General features: G+C 34.4%; 1 protein-coding gene across 8 annotated transcripts in view; it reads right to left on the reverse strand.

Moving 5' to 3' along the window:
- Window positions 1-1,124: 1,124 nt before the first annotated feature.
- LOC149417587 (uncharacterized) overlaps window positions 1,125-22,902 on the reverse strand; it is a 201,898-nt gene continuing 180,120 nt past the window's right edge. For 5 of the 8 annotated variants that reach the window (XM_089640424.1, XM_089640422.1, XM_089640423.1 and 2 more), the window contains exons 11-21: window positions 21,794-21,885; window positions 21,546-21,679; window positions 20,330-20,508; window positions 19,399-19,491; window positions 17,779-18,011; window positions 15,637-15,805; window positions 14,857-14,924; window positions 11,661-11,794; window positions 11,034-11,214; window positions 10,231-10,386; window positions 1,125-9,051 (exon numbers count right to left, since the gene is read on the reverse strand). In XM_089640424.1, coding sequence (XP_089496550.1) covers window positions 8,753-9,051; window positions 10,231-10,386; window positions 11,034-11,214; window positions 11,661-11,794; window positions 14,857-14,924; window positions 15,637-15,805; window positions 17,779-18,011; window positions 19,399-19,491; window positions 20,330-20,508; window positions 21,546-21,679; window positions 21,794-21,885 — 1,738 coding nt within the window. In that variant the 3' untranslated portion in view covers window positions 1,125-8,752. The remainder of the gene's footprint in view (window positions 9,052-10,230; window positions 10,387-11,033; window positions 11,215-11,660; window positions 11,795-14,856; window positions 14,925-15,636; window positions 15,806-17,778; window positions 18,012-19,398; window positions 19,492-20,329; window positions 20,509-21,545; window positions 21,680-21,793; window positions 21,886-22,902) is intronic. The other 3 variants (XM_089640427.1, XM_089640428.1, XM_089640426.1) reach the window with 3 other exon arrangements.

The following is a 22,902-nucleotide window of genomic DNA, read 5'->3' on the forward strand; positions in this document are numbered from 1 at the left end:
AATTAGAGAGGACCTATAGGAAAAACTCTTCTGTAACTACAAGAGACGAGTGGATCCTTGCTCAAAAACAGTATACGAGTAAAATAAATTCCAAAAGAACAGAGTATTGGAAAGAAAAGATTAACTCTGAGCGAACCAACCCGTTACGTCTCTGGAACTCAATAAAGACTGTAATTTCTGAAGTCACTGTTCCAACGAAAATAGATATTACCCCGGAAGCCTTCTCAATTTTTTTTCGGGAAAAAATTGAATCCATTCGTGCTTCCGCATCTCACGCCCCTCCGCCAATATTCACTTTAAATTCTAAAGGAATTTTGTCTTCCTTCAAACCCACAACGCTGGAAGAAGTAATAAAAATTATCTCAAGCTCGCCTAATAAACAGTGCAGTCTTGATCCCATACCGACATGGTTCTACTGTTTTAGCTCCATTCCTAGTTCACGTTTTTAATAAATCACTTAGCGCGGGTGACTTTCCTGAACCACTCAAGTCAGCTGTAGTTACACCAATCCTGAAAAATTCACAACTAGACGCTGATAACTTAGGTAATTATCGACCCGTTTCAAACTTACCATTTATTTCAAAAATCCTGGAGAAAATTGCTGAAAAGGCTGTTTCCCAGTGACGCTTTTCAAGAAAATTACTCTTTTTTTTCACTTGATATTATATCAACTCGAGCGGTTAGTTATTTAATTAATATCACAACATTAAAATATGGAGACATATTAACTGCTTACTGCGGTTTAAAGCCAATGAATCCCCCTAGATTTCGCCATTTATCCCATATTTTTAGGTTCTATAAATTTGATACATTGTGAAGAGCTTGCTCAAAACATTTTTGCAAACTTGCCAACAATCGCTCAAGTGGATAATATATAAAATGAGTTCTGTCTTTGGAAGTTGGCTATCATCACCATTAGAATCACATTCAGCTTAGAACAACTGTACGGAACTGCACTCTCATACTAGTCACACAGATTTCGAAGCTACGAAGTGCAATGTCTTCCATCACTCTTACGTTGGATTTATCAATTGGGAGATTTCTCAATCAAAAGAAAATAATAAATAATATTTTTTTATGATGATATAATAATGGTATGAATGAAAAAACGTGAAAGCAAACAGTTAAAATGTCTATAATTTTATTTTAAAAAAACAATAAATACACTTAATCATTTACAAACATATGAAATACCTTCCGTTCTATATCTCACAATGAATAACCAAACTAATACAATGTTTAAGAAAATAATAAGGATTACTAATTTCACGAGTAATGACAATATACTGTTTACAATTTATGTACGTTTAAAGGGGAAAAAAAACATGACAATTGACTTAGGCCCGATTTTATAGCAGTTAAGCCCTACTTAAAGGTTACCGACGGACTTAACCATCTGATGAATCTGCTTTGGTCAGAGCAAACCTTCAGTTAGATACTTAAACTCAGTCGGATGGTTAGTACACAATAAGTATTTTACAAGAAATTTGCAAATAGCTGCTGTTTGTTATATAAAATTATCACTTTATAAAATCAGGCCATATTTATAAAACATTCAATATTATCATTTAAGAGTACAATCTTCCCACGGAAAAGCTGTGTCCTATTTTCTCTGTTAACAAAATGGAACCAACAGAATTTATTTACTTGTAATAACAGTGTCCCTTTTGATAGCTCATCAATCAAATGCATAGACAATAGAAGTAATAATGCTACAGAGGCTGTCAAAAATACCAATGAAAATCTCTAAATATAAAGTAAAGACTAAAAAATAAATTGTTGTAATGTATACAAAAATTCATCAATCGTTATCTACATATTAGTAAATCTTTAGATTGCTGTGATGTGTACAAAAATCAAGCAAATGGATGAAGATTGCATCTGTGTGATTGCGAATGTGTACACAAAAATTAACCAAATGGATGAATGAATTACAAATAAAAAAAACTTATTAGTAAAGGTTTAATTATCTGCTATTCAGGCTTATCTATGTTATTGCAATAAACGCCCGGGTTTTTTTTTTTTTTTTTTGGTTTTAGGCATTTCACCCTGAAAAGAGAACGCCCGGGTTGCCGACAATTAAAATGAATCTGCAAGAAACAGTTAGCAAACAGGCGAATTTGCCAGTTATTTTTTTATATTGTTTTGTTGATTGTTACTGTCCGTATCTGTGTTTTCTCCTGACACATAGCAACTGCAAAGATGACATATGCCCTGAGAGAATTTTTTTCCTCAGGGCCTCCAGTGTGGAGCTAAAATGTAAAAAAAAAAAAAATATTCAAAAATAGAACAAACAAATGAAGATTGCTGTAATGTTTTCAAAAATCGACCAAATAGATGAAGATTGCCGGATAATATACACAAAAATTAATGAAGATTACTGTAATGTACACAAAAATTTTAAAAAGGGTGAAAATCGCAATATACACAAAATTCAAAGTAATAGATGAAGATTGACGCAATGTACACAGAAATCAATCTAATGAATGAATATGTACACAAACATCTACCAAATGGATGACGGTTGTTGAAATATGTAATAATACAGCAGGATACAACGTTTCCGTGGGAGGGTTACGCCCATGCTTATATTGTAAAACATTTATGGAATATTTCAGACACACAATAATAATAAATTGCGTCACATAAATGTAACATTTGAATTTATCTTATGTTTAAAATAAAGCTCTTTACTTTTATTTACAAAATGGATGAAACCAATATTTTATATTATTATTATCTATTCTCTTTTAACATTCATTATGTTATGAATTAACTATTATCACACAAATCTTTAAACGGTATTAAGAAAATATGAATAAACCATTTCCAAACACTTTGCCATGCGTAGTTAAGTATGTATCAAAAAATTTAACAAACAATTTCAATCATGCAAAATATTTCTGTTTGAGAAAAACTTTGCGGTAAGGATTTAAAAGCAGAATTCCTTCAGAAAGATTTGAATGACATTGAAGTTGTACATCCATTACGATTTTTCATGAAGTAGATATAACACCTGTGCCAAATCTAATATTTTAAAAGATTTATTCTTCTAAAATTCAAAATTTTGAGTGCAAAGCAACGGACAGATATCAGGGCCGGCCCTGTGCAGGCGCAATTGGAGCAGTCCATTCCGGGCGCCAAATTGCCAAGTTGCCAAGGAGGAATGAAACCTAGGCACTTATAATACCTAAGACAGTGCCCTTGAAGTTTTTATTAGCGCCAGGCACCGTTTGGTTCAGGGTCAACACTGCAATGCAATTCATCAAAGGTTGTAACAAATTACCATTGTGTTCATGCCCGTTCGGTGCGCAGTTCATGTGCACAACAAAATACACACTATGGTAACGTTGCACTGCGCATTGTGTTGCTACTAGCTTTAAGAAACACTGTTTATTGTAATCAAAATGATATTATCTATGTAATTTAAAGGAAAAACATATCATTGCCAACAGATTTTCTCATAAAAAACATTGTCATGGTGAGATACATGATACTGTTAGAAAGAGAAAACACCACGCTTTATATTCAAATCTAGAAGTTAACCACCAAAACCAACGTTTCCGACCGCAATTTGAGAAAAATTTATGAAACTTTGTGAATTTTTTAATCAATTATTTTTATATGAAGCGACTAAAAGTGAGGTGAAAATAATGTTAGTTAAATATTTATCTAATAAATTGTCTGTTTTTATTTTCTTCATTATCAGAAATTTTAGTCAAGTGTTCGGATGAAAAAACATAAAGTGAGCAATTTTTAAAACATTTTCATGTTTTCATTCAACTTATGAAATTATGTTTTTTTTTTCTAAAGGTGCCGACACATTACGCTATACGCAACCAAATATGGCCATACAACCCCATTCAGTCCTGTCAGATGATGTGTTTTAAGTGTAGGCGTGGCGATGAAGATATATTGTGATCTGCTAGCCAGGCGATAATTGAAAATGATGCAACCCCCTCTTCTACCTTTGGCAGATCAATTTAGGGAACTGCCGTGATCATGCGGCTGTCTGCTGTCAAGGTAGGGAGAGGAAGATTATAGTATAGTGTGACACCTCAACATCTGTATAGGCCATACCCAAATAAGCATTGATGCGTATATGCGTCAATAGCCTGACAATAAAATTTGAAAGTGTATTTTATCACCTTTCAAAAAACAGTTTCTAGGTTTTGGATACATTCAGAAATATTCCATTTATTTATATTTTATTGTAAAGCAGAAATTCCTTACAAATTCTGACAAAAATACGCCAGACGCCTGAGGGATTAATAAATAATTAATCCCTGATAAAAAATAATAATGTTTAAAACTGTAGTGACAATATATATTTAATTAATTTTACATATTTTTTCAACATTTTTAAATTGTATTGATATGCAGATTTTAATTAAGATACATTCTGATGTAGTGAATTTTTATTGGATGGATTTATTATAGATTAATTGACATGTCAAAGATATTTTTTATCCTGTTAAAAGTTTCTGATAAAATAAAATTTTTTGAGAATCTTATTTTACACATATCAAATTTATGCAATGTGATGAAATTAATAAGGAAATTTATGATTTATATTTTCAGAGTATATTTTAGAGATGATATGTTTATTGTCAATCTTATTATGTCAGTATTAATTCATTTGACTTTAATTTAAAATAATAAAAAAATACATCCAAAAAGTGATGATTATGGAAACATGATTTTATTGGATTAAAATTAATAGGTAAAAAGAAAAAAATGCATAAGTTTGTAGTAGTTCCATCATCAAAACATATTTTAAGATGTTTCGACCACACATGTCAATTTCGCTCTCAATACCTTGTGCTTTACCAAACTTATATCTAATTATTGTATTTGGATCAACAGGATGTCCTACGAAATGCTGATGAATTTTTGTTTCCAAAACTTGTAAAACCAGTTTGATATTTTGTATTACAGCTGCTAATATCTACTCTAATAAACTGTTTTATATAAAATAAAATATGATAAATATTTATTATTGTTTTGTTAAAATTTCAAGTCATTTGTAATTTTATTCTCTTTTTAAATTTTGGCAATAAACTATTAAATTTCTTATAAAAAAACATGAGCAATTGAGCAAAAGAATTTACTAGCCAAAAGATTGATCACCAGCAACAAATTCTACATGTTCTTCTTTTCTATACCATTTATTTACCTATATAATCAATATTATTAAGAATCTATACCTACATTGAAACTTCTCCCCAAATCTATAGTTTATAAATAACACCAACTTGTGTAGTATTTACACTGAAAATTTCAAAAGAACGTCAATTCAAAGTAACAATTTCAAAAGAACATCAGTTCAAATTAATATAATTTCAAAAGAATATCAGTTCAAATTAATATAATTTCAAAAGAACATCAATTAAAATTAGCTTAATATGTTATTTCAAAAGAACATCAATTGAAATTAACATAATATGTACTTTCAAAAGAATGTCAATTTGAATTAATATCATTTCAAAAAAACAATTTTGAATTAACGTCATTTCAAAAGAACATCAAATCAAATGGACATTGTTTCAGATGATAGAACAATACAATAAAGATTAAACTAGACTATTTTTTTAAATAGTTCACATAAATATTTAAGAATTTTAAATTATGCAAATAAGTACATTTATTTGAACAAAGGTGGGACTTTAAATAGAGCATTAAAATGAAAATTAAGAAATGCACGATAATGGCAGAAAATAAAAAATATTTTAAAATCCATCTGTACTGATATCTTTTTTTTCTACGAAGTAGGTGCAATTCTCTTATGTGATTTAGTAGAACTATGATGATTTCACACTGACTGACAAGAGCCAATTGACCTCTCATAAGAATAAGAGAACCAAGTCACATTTTATGAACGAGAATTGCCCCCATATTACAAAATATACAAACCAAAAACATTTCCATGATGGAAATTTCAAGTAATAATTCAAAAAGTTTGATATTAAATATGTATATTTGCAAATAAATATGCACAGTGGGGAAAAAAGCATCATTGGATATTTAAAAAATAGTATTATAAATATATAAGTATATTTATATAACCTACGCATGGAACCTTTCTATTGTGCTAACAATATTTAATTTAGCATGCAAACATTTTCAAAGATAATAATAATCTTGCAGAATCCATATTGGATAGATTAACATATTTGTAATATAAATAACTATGTTTCTACACATTTAGTAATACCATTTTATGTTATCAGTTTAGTTTAACATCCAGAAAGTGGGAAAAATCTATTCTTAATAAATAAATCATGACTAGTCCTTTTTTTAAGATAGTAGGTATTTTCTAGTTCTAATTTAATTTAATAATAGTAAAATAAATAAATTATGGCGATAGACTGAGATTAGTTTTCTAATTTAGGTATTTAAAAATAAAACATTTTATGTTAAAGCAATGGAGAATGGAATATGTTGAATTTACGGAAATGAAGAACAATTTAAATAATATTCACGGTCAAGACAAAATGCAGATGGCACTTTAAGGATCAAATCACATTCTTAAATACAATCAAAATGACACGTCGGAATTTTGGCACTTATAAAATAACATTTATTTATGTAAATAAGTTAACTCCTTACATAGTACAACTAAATAATGTTGATATTGTAATTATTAATATTTAGTTTCACTATCAGTATGATGGAAATAATATAAACAAATACCCTTAGATAATGATCTATTCCTGTGTCTCGCAATACGTATTACTTTATACAAATATTAATATGATTGAATAATTTTATCTACGCAGAGACCATAACAGGAATGTATAATGACTTATAAAACTTTTCCCAGATAGTACCAAAAACAATTACCTGTAATTTTGGAAATCTTCCCCACTAGCCTTCTGGAGGTCTAGCACGATCAAATTGATAACTTAATAATATCGGTTCGATAGGCTCAACTTCTGACAATTTTATAACGATATCCCTAGCACGGTTGCACTGTCGATAGCTGAACCGATATTGACACAAAATAAATAAGAAATCGTTATACGATGGCAACGCTGGCGGATCTGTTAATGGATTGACATTCCTAAACATCAAACTGTTACATAAAAATATGAAAAAATTGACAATATCGAATTGAAATGCTAACTTTAATATGCATTGGCAGTCCGCATATACTTTTGAATCTAAAAAAGGAGTTATTTAGTTATTTTTTTTTTTTTTTTGGTTTTAGGCATTTCACCCTGAAAAGAGTGCTTTGAGTTATTTAGTTAATGAGGTCTTTAGCCACTAATTGTTATATTTGATCTTTCGTTTCTCCAAGACCAAATGTAAAGTCATTGAACCGAACGGATTCAAATGTATGTATACGACTTCTTTCAATTCTAAGAGCTTCGATAATTCACCCCCATTCATTAATACACCAGTAATTTTGCACAACCAACAGCACTATTCAAAAAGATGTGTATATTGACAGTTAACCGAAACTTATCTGACACTTGGGAGGCCGCACTAAAATTTGTCTATCAATCGTCGGAACATTTCTTATCAATTGTTGACCAAGCTTGCAAATCACACTAACTGACCATAGATGACAAATTCAGTCGATATCGTATTGATTATTGATCAACCGTGCTAGGTACCCTGGTTTCCAGCTTTGAACATGGACCTCAACTAACAATTTTCAATCTGTCTTTACAAACTAAACTTATTTATACTAAATCAATACTGATAGTAACAGTGCAAGTAATCAAAGAAATAGACTTATTGTTAGTGCTGCAAGAAATTGAGAAATTGCTGTGAGAAATTGCAACACTGAGGGAATACAAGAAGGCGCTGCAAAAAAGCGCAATACCTCTACACGAAGATGTCGTCTCCCACCCGGCATGCCGCTTGAAGTCCCGAAAGCCCTTCTGGGCGGAAGGAGAGAGGCTCCTCCGACTACCTCTCACCCCAGAAGATAGGTGGAAACTTGAGTGGCAAACGGCCAATGTGGGAAATGCCCATCTCATACAGGACCCCACCGAGAGACAGCCTGGGTTCTCACTGCCTCGCAAAACCTGGTCCGCCATCAATAGGTTAAGGTGCTCCCATAGCCGCTGTGCCCACATGATGCACAGATGGGGCCTTAAAGAGTCGGCGATGTGTGAATGTGGTGCGGTGCAGACTACCGAACATGTGGTCAACGAATGCCCGCTCCATTCATTCCCCGGCGGGATTGATGAGGTCCACATGGCGACGCCTGAGGCCCTAAAATGGCTCGCAGATCTAGATGTCCCCCTCTGACCCCCCACCATACGAAAGAAGAAGAAGAAGTGCTGCATAAAGTTTTTGAAAATTGTTTGCCAAATGTTCAACAGCTAATTTTTCTAAGTAACATTTTAATTCTATATTTGTATTCATTCTAATCAAATAAAACAGAAGATCACAAGAAATGCAATGTGGGCGTGTTTCGTGATTGAAAAGTAAAAGCGATTGCACATAAATTTCAAATTCAGAAATTCATACAAATTAAAAATCAAATGAAATGGTGATACATATACGCTGTCAGGTAGTGCAAGAGAGAAAGAGTATGCAATTTTGATTGGCTGTCTAGATCTAATAGTTGAAGGGTACTATTTGAAGGTGTGTTCTGTATATTCAGTGATTCTAACACAATCTTGTAACGATAAATAGTTTAAGCTATTCAATAGTGTATCGGTGGTCTTTTACGAGATAATATTCTTTATAAATCATTATACACCCCTTTATTCCCCTATTAACACATACTAACAACTTAAACCCGCCATAGCAGCAGGTGATTAGTGGAGTCTTCCCTGCCGGCAATCTCGGATACTCCTGAACTTCTGAAGTCCTCGTAGCCATCTCCGCCGGAGATAACCAACAGCTGCTTGGAGGTGTTCTGTTCTGTGGTCACCTTGAGCTGGCTGGGGGAGTGGGTGGAGCGCCGGAGCAGGGACTGCTTCTGACTGCTCTTGCTGGGGGTGCTGTGTGCGGTGGAACCGGCACTGGCTAGTGCGGACGATTCCACTACGGTCAGGAATCGGACATGGCCGGTGTGGCCTTGAGGAATACCTGAAAAGATATATGATTGAGCATTACGCATCTACAAAATGAAAGGTAACATACAAGGCATATTATGTACATGGTTTCATCGTCAGATTCCTGAAATATTACACAAATACCCTGAAAAAAATTGATTCTTGCACGAAAGACAAAACAAGACAATAAGTCGTTATTGGTGGATCCCACTATAAAGTTACCTGAGTTCTCTCTCAGAAAGCATGAACAATTTTAAATCGCTTCTGGTGTAGTGTGTACAGGAATGTACAAATTAATGGAGACTTAACTCTTTGAGCGCTGGAAGGGCCATGAAGTAATTGTACCCGTTGAACGCCGCCGCGGCCGGTTCCATGATAACTCAACACAGTGACAATTCAACACACTTTTAAAAAGTGATATAAAGTCATTAGAATCTATGAAAAAAAAAATTATACCTAACCTAACCTAACCTACTTAACCCAGTTAATAAAGTTTTTGTTTCATCACTTTCCATGACTTTATATAACTTTTTAAAGATGTGATGAATTATCATTGTGATGATTTATCCGGTCACCGCCGTGGCCGATATGCAAATTCAAGACATACTTTTTCATTTCAAGGGATTTAGCAAAGTAAAAAATGTGCATAGCTCACTTAAATTAATCTTATTCGATTGGCATAAGATTTTTTACTGTTCATTTCGTAAATAGCAGCCATTTTAAAAAATTAACAAAGTTACTACATCGTCATTTGTCAATGGGCAATTTGTTACCCGTTTTCGCGTGGTTTGTTATCAGTATTAGTAGTATGTTTCCGTGAAAAACACTTATTTAGCTTTATGGAAATAACATAATAACACTTCAAGAATATTTTCGTATTTCTTTAAAATATTTTATATAACTTAAGGGACAAAATATTTCTCTGAATATTAGATAATATTATCCTGGGGAAACTGGTAAGAAAATACATTTTACAAAAATATTGTTTTGAAAACACAAGTTATTATGAAAATAGAATCAGTGCGAAAATTTGGTGTCGGCACATGACGGAGGTATTAGATCGCGGGAGCTCGGCGTTCCAAAGGTTAAGGACTCATTGTGTTAATATGTATTGGATCAAACCACAGTGGCACAGAGCCGAAGGCATTTGAATAACTGATGAACATAGACATGATGTGCTTAGTAAATTATGTCAGGTTATAGTATGACTTACCGCATAGAGTAGGTTGTGCAGGGGGGCGGGGTGGTGCAGAGGGGGCGGTGAGCAGCACTCCAGCGCTGGTGCCCACCCACAACAAATCCCGGCACGCCAGAAGCGAGGTGACACGTAGGCATGCCGCTTTATGCTGCCTAATGATGTCGTCGCAACCTGTAAATAAGAATAGTAGAGATTATTCAACTTTTCATCGCATTCATATCTCAATATATATTATAGAATAACAAGTGATGAACACAATCACTTTTATTGCATTTTTGTAACTGTGTTTGAAAGGAATGAAAAATAAGTTGCATCGAAATGTGTACACCTCAACCCTTTATCGTAAAATCTCCATGCACAATTTGTAACTATGTGAATTATGACCACGAATATTCCATAGTTAAAACTAATTGTCCATGAAACCATTCCTAGATTCTGTAGGTCATGCCGGTTCTCCAGCGCGCAAATATATTTTTAAAACATTGAAACATTGGGGAGAATCTATGCACAATGTTTTTTCTTTCACGTGCGATGAAAAACATTTATGTTTTATGTAAATGTTTCAATGTTTTGAAAACATTTTGTCACAGGAGAATACAAAAAATCACGGCTAAGTGGAATAAATGGATAAAATAGCTAAATGGATGCCCCAGTAAAAGCGACGCAGCTCGAAGAAGATTGGGACAGAATAAGAAGGTCTGAGAAGTCTGTAGAAGGTCAAATCTAACCTGAGATAGTGCAATGATGTGATGATGAAGACATGTCAAAAAACACTTAACGCAAACTCATCGCCTTCTTCCAATTTGAAATATAATTACCGGCCAGCATCTTGGTGACGGCGGGCGCTATGTTCAGCTCAGTGAGCATCTCCTTGGTGTTGGCATGGTAGCACTTGAGCGCGGCTGTGTTGTTGAGCGCTACCCACACGGCCGCGCCCGAGATGGCCATGTGGCTGATAGGTTTCTGGGAGTCGTTACTCACGCAGAACGAGTCTTCCACCTGGAAACGAAGACGTTTGAGGTTAATATTTGATATTATTATGGTATTGAGCATTACTCCATGTTCATACTATGTAGTAGTTTAGTAGTGTCCTTAAAAAGCGATTTTTTTTTTTATTATTTAATAAATCAAATTCAAAATTTCTTCTGAAATCATAAGATTTGTAGTAAGTAATGTCAATGACAATTATTTTTTCAAACATTCTTCAGGCTGGTAGGTACCATAATTTTGAAAAAGTGCAAATAAGAAAATCCAAATAAACATAACGATTTTACATTTGAAAAAAGAGTCTTTACTGAACCAAAAACGGAGCGTACAAACAAATTTGCAGACAGACGAAACGCAAATCGGTCGTGTTAAAACAGGACTTCGCTACGTTCAGTCTATTGACAATGGTTTCAATCTATGTTCTTAGGTATGAAGAAGTTGATTGTTGGTGGTATAACCTGGATGGTAACTGGATTGATGATCTTCACATTGGTATGCTGCGCGCACCACAGCTTTCCTCCCGACAGCAGAAGTTTAGTCACCGGGCAGGAAACTGTTCCCACTGATATACTTGTCTTCTCTATCCAGCCTCCTGAAAGATTGCATTTACCTGCACATTAATAACATTTCTCAACATGTTCATAAGGTGACGGACCCAATAACTGGCAGGGCATCAATAAAAACCGTCCTCCATATTAAAATTTGATTTTTAACACTGTCTTAATTTTCTGTAGAATGGACCTAGTGGCACCATTTAACAACGAGCTACATTAATCCAAGCAGTAAATCACATATGGCAGCAGATTTTGTAAAAGAATGGTTGTGTTTTTGTCAAATCTTATTCAAATGCGGCCAGTGAGTGAATCAGAGAGTGATTTTTTTTACATTAGCTCCACACAGGAGATCCTGAGGAAAAAAAAATCCTGAGGAAAAACAAAAATCCCTCAGGGCCTGTCATCTTTGGGGATGCTGTGTGGGGGGTCTTTTTGGGAAAGGAAGGAAAGGATGTTCTGGGATGGAAAAAGGTATGAGGGGTACCCACCCCGATACCTGGGGGTGACGGACATATGAATTCATCCCTCGATGGGTCGAGAGAGTCTGGATGGAGAGGTCAAAGGGTCTCCCTCAACCAGTCACTCCTGATCCGACCTGCTACGCTACAGGTGGGCAAACGCATCCGCCGCCAAATCTCACCCCACGAACCTGGGCACCCCCTGCTAAGTCACCAAAAGTAGCAAACCACTTGGGGCGACCTATGGCAGGGGTGTTGGTTATCTAATAAATGCTTCCTGGGCAGCGGTACCCAAACCCGCCTCCAAAATTGTGAGAGTGAATTTAGCTATGCCAGTTATTACATTAAACAACAAATTTTTTCTTTAATAAAAATAAAGTGTTAATTTTATTATTTGATCTATTTTGTTAATTTACTAGCCTTCAGAAATGTATTGTTTTTCATTGGGCAAAGTTATTACTCATTTTAGTCACCATGTAAAGTTTCAATTAATGAAGTTTTTATTTTTCCTTAGTACCAGGCATTGGGTACTTTACCATACATATATATACATTTATGAAAACTCTCAGATTGAAAAATTATATCTCACTTAACATTTATGTTAAAAATTATAAATGGTAGTATCCCTGATTTACTTAACCTCATTAAATTTAATATACCTATGAGAGCTGCTCGTTTCCAAATCCTGTTTAAGGCTGGCCGCATACATACGTTTTCCGTATTCGATTTCCGAATTCGTTTTCCGTATTCGGACATCCGAATGCACGGAATCAGTAGAAAATACATTAACTGCCGCACACGTTCGTTTTAATTCCGAACGGAACAAATTCCTTACGCACGTTCCGAATGCGAGCCGGCGCGTTCGGAGAAACCGAATGGAAAAAACCTAATGACGTCATGTGGAACGCAGCTATTGCATACATTTTGTTTGTGCCGACGCAAACGTTCGGAAATTTCCGTTCAGTAATTCAGTGTTGCCAACGAATCTTGACCTAATATCGCCGTTTCTCATACATAAGGTAGCGTAAAGTAGCCGAATTTGCTGTTAGGTGGGACATGTTTAAAATTGATGTTTTTACGTGAAAATAAAAATTTCGTGGGGGGGGGTGGCTAGAGAATTTCAAAAAAATAAAATTTGTCCCCAGAAAATAAAAAAAAATTCATGGGGGGGGGTGGCTAGAGAATTTCGGGACATGTTTAAAATTGATGTTTTTGAAGTAGCTTAATTGGCGACCAGTCGCCTTTTAGATTTTTTCGGCGCCGATGCTCGCTCTGAGTAGCCTAAATGGCGATATATCGCCCTTGTTGGCAACACTAGTACTGACGTTTATACATTCCGAATGAAGAAAAACGAATGTTTGCGCTAGTCTCACGGAATTCCGAATACGGAAAACGAATTCGGAAATCGAATACGGAAAACGTATGTATGCGGCCAGCCTTAATGTAACAATACCGGGGCTGAGCATTTCAAACACTTGCTCGTACCTAAATTACTTGAAGTAAGTAATAGATACATAGAGGTGGCAGAACTATTTAACTGCACGGAAGGTGGTGCAGTTAAATAGTTCTGCCGGTGAAGTATGATTTATTTATTTATTTTAATATCAACGGTATAAAATATACCATATACAGTAAATTATAAACAGTGACATCAGAAAATATACAATTAACAGAAACTCTAGATGGATTTAAAAAGTTAGAGATACAAGTACATGCAAAACTTATAGGTAGACTAGGTTAGATTAGTATTGATTGTAATATATGATAGTATAGATACATGATATAATATATTACAATAGCTAAAATGTATGCATTTATTTTCAGGCTTTTGGTTGAAAGTAGCTAAGTGCCAATCAAGCTGCTGGTTTACCGTATTGAATATTATTACTGACCCAAGTTTCCTCAGTTGCCCCAGGCAGTTCATTTTATATACATATTTATTTGACTTTTTACATAAGCGTGAATAGACTTACATTTTATTGGTCATGATAAAAGATATGATATTAAAGCCTTTTTGTACCTAGCTTCTGTGCAGTTAAACAGATCCGCTACATCTGCGTACCTATTACTAATTTCATGTTATCTACAATGTATGATATAATATATTGTACCTACAAGCGACTGTTTGAAATGTTCAGTCTTAGTTTTAGTCTCACATTTTCAGAAATGCTTCAATTCTGAATGGTGATCTTACACCAGGACGATACTGAGAGTGTCTTCCACTCTGGAACGTGCCACAAATATACTACATATTATTTTAAATAAGCAATTTGTGAAATAATACAAAATAATCAAATAAAATTTTATTGCGCACCTCCAGCTTGCTAGTCGAGAGCCTTACCCCTCGAAGCCTTACCCTTACGAAGGCCGTCATTTATCTGTGACATGCAATTAATTTTTATGGTATATTTATACCGTTGATATAAAATACCGAATTAATATGGTGAAGAAGTTTAGTTTATCATAAGCTGTGGAAAATGGATGCAGAGGCTGTGCGAGAAGATACTGGGCCTGAAACGGACAGAGCTTCAAAGCAGATGAAGACAGAGACATCTCTAACCATTAACGACCTGGCCCGTCCAGGAAAGGGGGATTACAGGACGTACAACATAAATAACGGAAGCCAACAGATTAATATTTACCATTTTCCCTGACGTAGACCGTGATGTCCCCATTAGCCAATGAAACAAAGACTTTATTGTCAATGTACCTGAAAAAAATAAGATAAAATAATTTATAATACAAGTATTATACATGGTGTCCGGAAACTAGTGGTGCATATAAACGGGAAATTGGTGAATTTACATCACATGAGAACCAAAGAAAACTTTTTTTGATTTATTTAATTTTTGCCTTTTTTTAGCAACTAAATGATTAAAAAAACTTTTGCAGCTGGGTCTACGCTTCGACGCATTTAAAGGACAACTAACAGCTGATAATAACTCTGTAATGATTGATTCTTTTTCAAATTTAGCCATAAAAATATCAACTTTGAACTCCTTTTACTCGAAAATAAAAGCTCAAATCAAAAAAAAATTATACTACAAAATCGATTCCAAATGTGATGATAGATTCACCAGTTTCCCGCTTGTTCCATTACTTTCCGGACACCATGTGTAAATTAACATAAACAACCTTTTCTCCTGTCTTACAGATGATCATTGAGTTATGGCCTTTTGTTATAATGTAGTGAAATAACCGTTGCACTGCGGTGATATGGTATAAGCCCCTGACCATGGTGTCTTGTCGTACATTCATCATCAGTGTTACAACCCTTGAAACACCTCTGCTCCTGCGAGTCATGCACTGTTCGCTCTTGTTCCTTTTGCTTGCCTAACTAAGGCTACAGTATTTGCCACCACGCCATTCAGTCATTTAGACCTCAGGTGTTTGTCTCAAAAACAACAATTTGTGAAACTTACACAATGCAGTGTACTCCGGAACCATGTTGTATTTTGACTTTGTTCTTCTTGATTCTTATGTTATCCGAGCAATTGTAAACGTGGATACATCCATCCTCCGTACCCAGCCACATGGTGGGCTGGTTGCTGGCGTTGGTTTCATCGATTGACTGCTTTGGGGATGAAGTGGCTATAATAAAGTGATCAAATGAAAATCAACATCACAGTTTCGAACTCAAACCGATCTCTAATAAATTTAAATTTTAACAAAAAAGTTTTACTAACAGCCTTAATAAAAAAATGTGGTGTAAGGTCATAATAGTGAAAAAATTGACTTATTACAATGGCGTTTGTAATAAGTCAATTTATGTTATTTTAATTTAATTTTTTAATTTTTAAAAAGAAAGACAAACATTTCCCGGTTACGAATAACCTGACAATATTTGAAAATCTCCTACTACCACCACAGTAAGCTGAAAATGTTGCTAGTGTTGCGATGGAGGACTTAGCCAGCCAAGGAATTGAACACACTACGCCTGGGTGGGAAAATGCGATGTTGAGTTACGATGAGTTACGTGAGTTACGATGTTTGTAATAAGTCAATCTGTGTTATGGACATTAGGCAACTTTATGCCAAAAACATACTAGCCTCTCTATATCTCTTCAAAAACAAAACTACTTTGGACAATATCCAAACTGCTCGTGATACTAGAACCAAAGGACATAATCGCTTACAAATCCCTTTCGCTAAAACAACTTTTGGCCAGAGAAATTTTAGATATTTTGCAACAAGGCTATATAATGCTCTCCCACTAGCCATTAGACTGAACAAATTTTTTTTGAAATATAAAACAGACATCAAGTCTTGGATCATCAGCCAAGACAGATCCAAGATCAAAAATTTATTAAAAATCCCCTCATAAGTATGTACTCCAACAAGATGCTGATTAACGAATTCATCATTTATTATTATTATTTATGATTTTTTATCATTTTCACAATGTCATTTAATGTAATGAAATATTATATGTATCAAATAATATGTAAACATTAATTTATGTATTAAATACGTCTGTCTCGACACAGGTTTATCCTAGTGAGACAGACATCGAAAAAAAAAACCTATAAAAAAACTTTATATTGATAATAAAAAAAAGCTTCATCACAATATCTCTCATCTTCTATTTTTACAAAACAGTTATAATGTGTAGTAAAACGCTACTGATATTACGGGATACACACATCACAGCCTGGAAACTTCGACACTGGTTGGCGCGGCGTTTATATAGGCGTGGTGCTTTGTAGAGCAATCCTGAAGGTTCTGGAAGCCGTGGGAGGGCAGGTGCGCTCTCACCGCAAGTCTGTAAGTTTCCAGGCTGTGATGAATGTGGTCCGTATTATCAGTAGCTAAATAGCGGGCGAAATCATAACAAGAACCAAATGTGATTCTTCAACAATTCTTTCTACAACCAAAGAAAAATTATTAAATTACGGGATAGTCTTCCAATCATAACACTGTTTTCTCGATTCACGGTAACAATAACACCGCAAAACATAAATTTTGATAAATCTGTACCTACAAAGCAAAGATTGGAGTCCCAAAAATTACCGACTTAAAAAGATAATAACTTAGAACTGGTTTTAAATTTCATATTTATATTTAAAACCATTCTGAAAAACAATAGAAAATGCAGTTTTCATACAGCAGACTTTCATCCTTTTACTTTGTAGGTAAACAATATTAGAGGTTATTATTCTTACATCAAAAGACAAGAAAGGTAAACAGCATTATTATTTACAGGTATGAATGGGAAGGCTGCGCCTATTAAAGTTGTGATATTAGATTATGTATTGTAATTAAATAAGTGTAACAAGAGTTATACACAGACATTTAACAAAGAGACACAAAAAAGCGAGATTCTTCAATGTGAGGTAATAACCAAATGGCAGATGATTCATAAAAAATATTAAACTTAATCAAATGATTTCAAACACAACATTTACGTCTTAAAAAATCCACATGAAAATTGCTTTATTCTAGAATGATAGTGGGTACTTTTTTACAGGTGATTGCGATGTTCTCTCTGTTTAATTAAGTGTGATTTATTTAACTGCCTCAAGGTGATTACAGCACAAAGAATAAATGAAGCCTTTATAACCCACCGGAGGCGATTCCCATGGCGGTTTTATCGACATTTGGATTTGAACTCGACTTCATGACGGGATTGATAGGAATGTTTTGTCCGTTGTTCGTCCCGGCGACTGCTTTACCTTGGCTGTTCGCTACGGAATTGTTAGTGGTCGTATTGCTTTGCAAGGGTGTGTTACTGTTTGCCACTTCTGTTCCCGTTTCGCCGGCGGAGGAGCCTTCCTCGTCTTCATCACTGGACGAAGAGCTGGAAATAAAATCAAGTAAGTTAAATATATGAACAAAATAATTATCGATGTTTGAAAACGCTTTTAGTGTAACAAAACAATAACTGGATAAATCGTTACTGGATTAAGTGGTTATTTGGGTGGAAAAACTAATGAAGAACTGTGCACAGATAAATTACATTATTTGTCTTACAATAAACTGACGAATTGGTGTAGAAAATATAAGATTCTTTCAAGGGGATATAAACTAATTTGTATTGGAGTATTAGGGTTGTGTGATTCTTTTTTATGTGACAACATAAGATTCTCACTTCACGAAGCAAGTGGGATCATGGCTCTCCAAATATGACAATGTCTTGAGCCGGAATTAAGTGGTGGAGGGGGAGAGAATGAAGAAGAAGAAAAGGAAAGATGTATATTTAAATCTGGTTACTTGAAATACTTAACACCATTTTTAACAATATTTCCATTAGCTGATAGGTTCATTTAGTATTCTGTACACCAAATCGCCAAGATCTAATAAAGGAACACCTAAGGGCCTTCTTAAGGAAATTGGTTTCTATTCCTGCAGATAAGGGGTGGAAAAGATAAAAAATGATGAGTAAAGTAAAAAGTTTTATCATCCATGCAGATAAATTTTCAAGCAATATTCAAACATTTCACAGCAAAAAAAATCAAGCAAGCAAAAGATTTACCACAGCTTAGCCATATCTCAACATAGCCATAACTTAATATAGCTATATACAAGATGATTTAACCCATAATGCGTCAGAGGAAATGCCAATGGGTTCATTATTGCATATTGTAGCATGCATTGTTTGATTCTGTATTTTTGCCTAGTGCCTAAGTGCACTACAACAGCACAATATACAACTGAGCCGTGTCTAAGTCACTATGCACAGTGAATCCTTAGCGTTGACATCAGTACATACAAAACTGGACAGTGCCTAGGCAACTGCATACTTTCTACACAACTTAACAGTGTCTATGTCACCAAACTATTCCTTCCCTACTGAACAGTGTCAAATACTTCATTGTTAGTTTGCATGTATGACACTGAAAGCTCAGTGTTTACACCATTGCACAAACTGCAGTGTCTACTTCACTGTGTGTGGTCACTGAAAGCTCAGTGTTTATTAGTGCATACTGAATAATGCATACAAAACTGAACAGTGTTTATGTAACAGCGCAGTTATGTTTAATCCGTGTGCCACTGAATGCATAACTACATCAGTGTATACACAACTGAACAGTATCTACTGTCTACACAACTGAACAGTGCCTAGTTCACTGAACTGTGCCTTTCCTACTGCACATTGTCAACCTCACTGCACTTTAAAATGGTGCCTTTGTGAAAGTGAAAAAGAAAAACCAAAATATGTATGTATTAAACTGTACATAGTTAACCTTTCAAGTCTGAGATTTAGTCGATCTTCGTCTGCGGCTTGAATAGAAATACTAACACCAGCCTTACTATTGACTAAGTTTTGAGGTTTACTCCTGAAATGAGAAAGTTTACGCTTTAAGTAACAAAAACATGACTCACATTATCCAAAAAAAGCAACTTTTACACAAAAATTTATGTAATTTATAAATTGGCCTTTTGCCAAAATGTTTACTTTTTTAAACTGAATAGAACCAATATTGTGTACATTGATTTGTAAATAACGAGATATATTAATCATGCCGTTATATTTTATATGGACAAGATGATAGTACACAGTATATCGAGTATATAGACATTTAATTGAAAATATAGAAATAACGGTTTACATAAAGCATAAAAGAAACAGATATTTTCATCCATTCAAAACAATGCAACAATCACAAACATCAACATCGTATACAATATTTCCATTAAGTAAAGCATATTACTATTCTAGAATTTCGCTTCAATTCTAATACATACGCACAAAATATTGAAATAACACTTTGTTTTATCTTAATTTGTAAAAGAAACAACTATTTACCCTGGGGAGATGGAAAAACATGCACACAATAGTTTTTAGGTTTTTAGTTTGGGTTATTTAAATAATTTGTGCATATTTATATTGAAACGGAACCTTCTGGCAAACATCACATCATACTAACAAGACGAATTGTGATTGAAAAAAATTGTAACTTTAATGCATTTCTACCACCTCCCCTCGTGTAAATAGTTGTTTCTTGTAGTAATTAAGTTGAAACGAAGTGTTATTTCAATAGTTTATGCGTATTAAGATTGAAGTGGAATTCTAGAAGTTTACCTCATATTAATATAATCGTCGGATTATTAGGCAATATGAAGGCCATTAGTCGTCCAGCAATCATAACCTATAAACATAAATCGATTACTCACCCTGAAACAATAGGGCCGACTGCGACTGGGATGCACGGAGCCTTGACTTGTGGTATGGGAGGGATGCACGCCACACAGAGAATGCGTGCGTTACAAACTCCGTTGCAAGAAGTTACTTGCGGCTCAGGGAGAAGTGTTAATACGCAGACTTGGCCCACATAGCCGTCACTGTTGCAAACCTAGAAGTGTTCAAATTAATATTTTAGCAAAACAGAATGATATTGTATGATTAACAATAAAAAGGCACCTTGTGGGTGAGACAGCTGTTGCCTTATTTAACAACAATGTAAACCATAACCAATCTGACAGTTGTTGTAGACACGGTAGGAAAGTCAATAAAACTAATTCCAATAATATTGGGTAAAAGAAGAGTTGCAATCACGCGTCGCTGAAGCGCTAGTCACATCCGAGTGCTACGACACTATTGCCGGCAGACTGCGGTCATCAAATGATCGCCGGCCTACTTGTCGTGTCTTGCTTAAACTAATATATTATTATGTATCAATGTCTTGGTGATAATTTGCAATATCCAAAATCTTTTCTTTGTAACATTTTGAACTTAAGCCAAACAATAATGGATGTTTTGTCACGAAAATTCCAACGTTATACGAAACTTCCTTGTTAAAAAATTCAGTAAAACCTATAAATCAACTGCTGCAGTGTGCGCAAACGTGGCCCCGTCGCTACCGCTACACGTCGACCTCAGCGATGTTGCGATACTGATGCTGCACCAGAATCGTTGTGCTTGAATATGCTCCCAAACATTTGTATAATGCATAATACTGTCGCAGCGTCACTGATGCAACTATCGCTGTGCTTGGAACTATACATTAAGTAAGAACAACTGACAACCAATGTCAGGTAAGGTGTTTAGCTGGTCTCTTTATAACATTATGAGAGTACAGCTCTTGTGCAAGACATGTTAAAGTTCTTCCCTGACATTGTTTGTCAGGTAAGAACTTGGCCTAATTCAACATATCGCTCGCCAACCCACATACATTATAAGAGTGTAAATAGCTGTCATGTGAGACTAGCATAATCTAACAATAGTGAAATAAATTAGGATAACTTAAACTCAAATGCAAAAGTTTTGTGCATATTTAAAATTATTATGTGATATTGATACACCTAGTATAGGATACTGTCTAGGATAAGCAATAATAATTGATATTGAAATAATAATAAATAACATCGCTCAAATAGTTAATAATATTACCCAAACATCTCTGGTGGAGTTAGGCCCACAAGCCAGTGTAGGTGCCGCACAGGTAAACTGCAATCCAGCTCTAGTCTTCCTTATCAACACAGGGGTAACAAACTCTGGTGCAGGCCTCTTGTCATCTGACAGAGCTGAAATAAGAGCCAAGGAAAGAACTCAACTTGATGACAAATCAAGGAAATTTTTTGATTTAATGATTGATTCCAACATAAATTATTGATATTGTGTGCACAAACAAAGCTTACCAATCTTCTGTTTGGCTTCATTGAATATTTCTTCCCAACTCGTCCGTTTTTCTGGCTTGGAGAAAGCAAATGAAAGATTTTCTATTCCGCTCCTGGAATCAAAAACATGTTCATTAAATTTAAGTGTGTTGTTTTTCCCAACCTTCACATTATTTATCATTTTAATGATTTAAATCTCAAACAACACAAACATGAACTAACCAATACAGCAAACATTGGAAAAAGAAAATGTTGACATTAATGAGATCAACAGCTGGGGCACTTTATTTTATGTTCCCAGGAAGTAAACAAAATTCAGTGTAAAGAATTTGAAGGTCAGAATTCTCAGCTATATAACAACATAACGTTGGACCTTGTCTACATTTAAACGCTCTTTCAAAATTCAATCAAATCAATAATTTTATTTAAATTAACCACTCAGAACATTAGAACGTCAAAAGACGCAAATATGATAATAGCGGTCAAGACATTAGAACGTCTTTTCACGTAAACGCGCGAGATTTTACAAAAATCGATTTATTTCCATCACTAGTATACGGATTGCCATGATTTAAAAAACAGAGTATCGATAATGAATAACGCTACGCGTCTGTATTTAAGAATATCTATGGAACGTAGAAGTGCATTATCTAAGCCGATTGAATCTGTCATCTTGTTCGTTCATAATTTATTGCGTTTCTAAATAATTTATTAAAAATATTTTAGTTTGGACGGTTAATATTTTGAGGTAAGTAATAGTTTTTAAATATATTTCTTCAATATATAAAGTGTTATTTCTTTATGCTACTCAGAAAAAAGTACATTTTTCACGGCTTTGAAATAATGGTAAGCGATTCTTACATATTTTTGACGTTTTCATAAAATGTATATTTAGAAACGCAAATATTTACGTATAACAACACAATGCGATAGTGGATTTCATAATCTTTCCAAAACATTTTTTAGAATGAGGCTACGTTTCCCAAAACGTGAGTAATGAAGCTTTTAGTAAAACTCGTAAATAACACAAAAATTATCACGTTCTGACAGTTCTCAAAGGGACACATAATAAATAAAATTCTATGTCTGAGAGGTTAACACTTATTATTATATATTTTCATTTTAGTATT

This window comes from Hesperophylax consimilis, chromosome 15 (genome assembly GCF_061612785.1).
Source record: "Hesperophylax consimilis isolate HC1 chromosome 15, BYU_Hcon_1.0, whole genome shotgun sequence".
NCBI classification, from domain to species: Eukaryota; Metazoa; Arthropoda; class Insecta; order Trichoptera; family Limnephilidae; genus Hesperophylax; species Hesperophylax consimilis.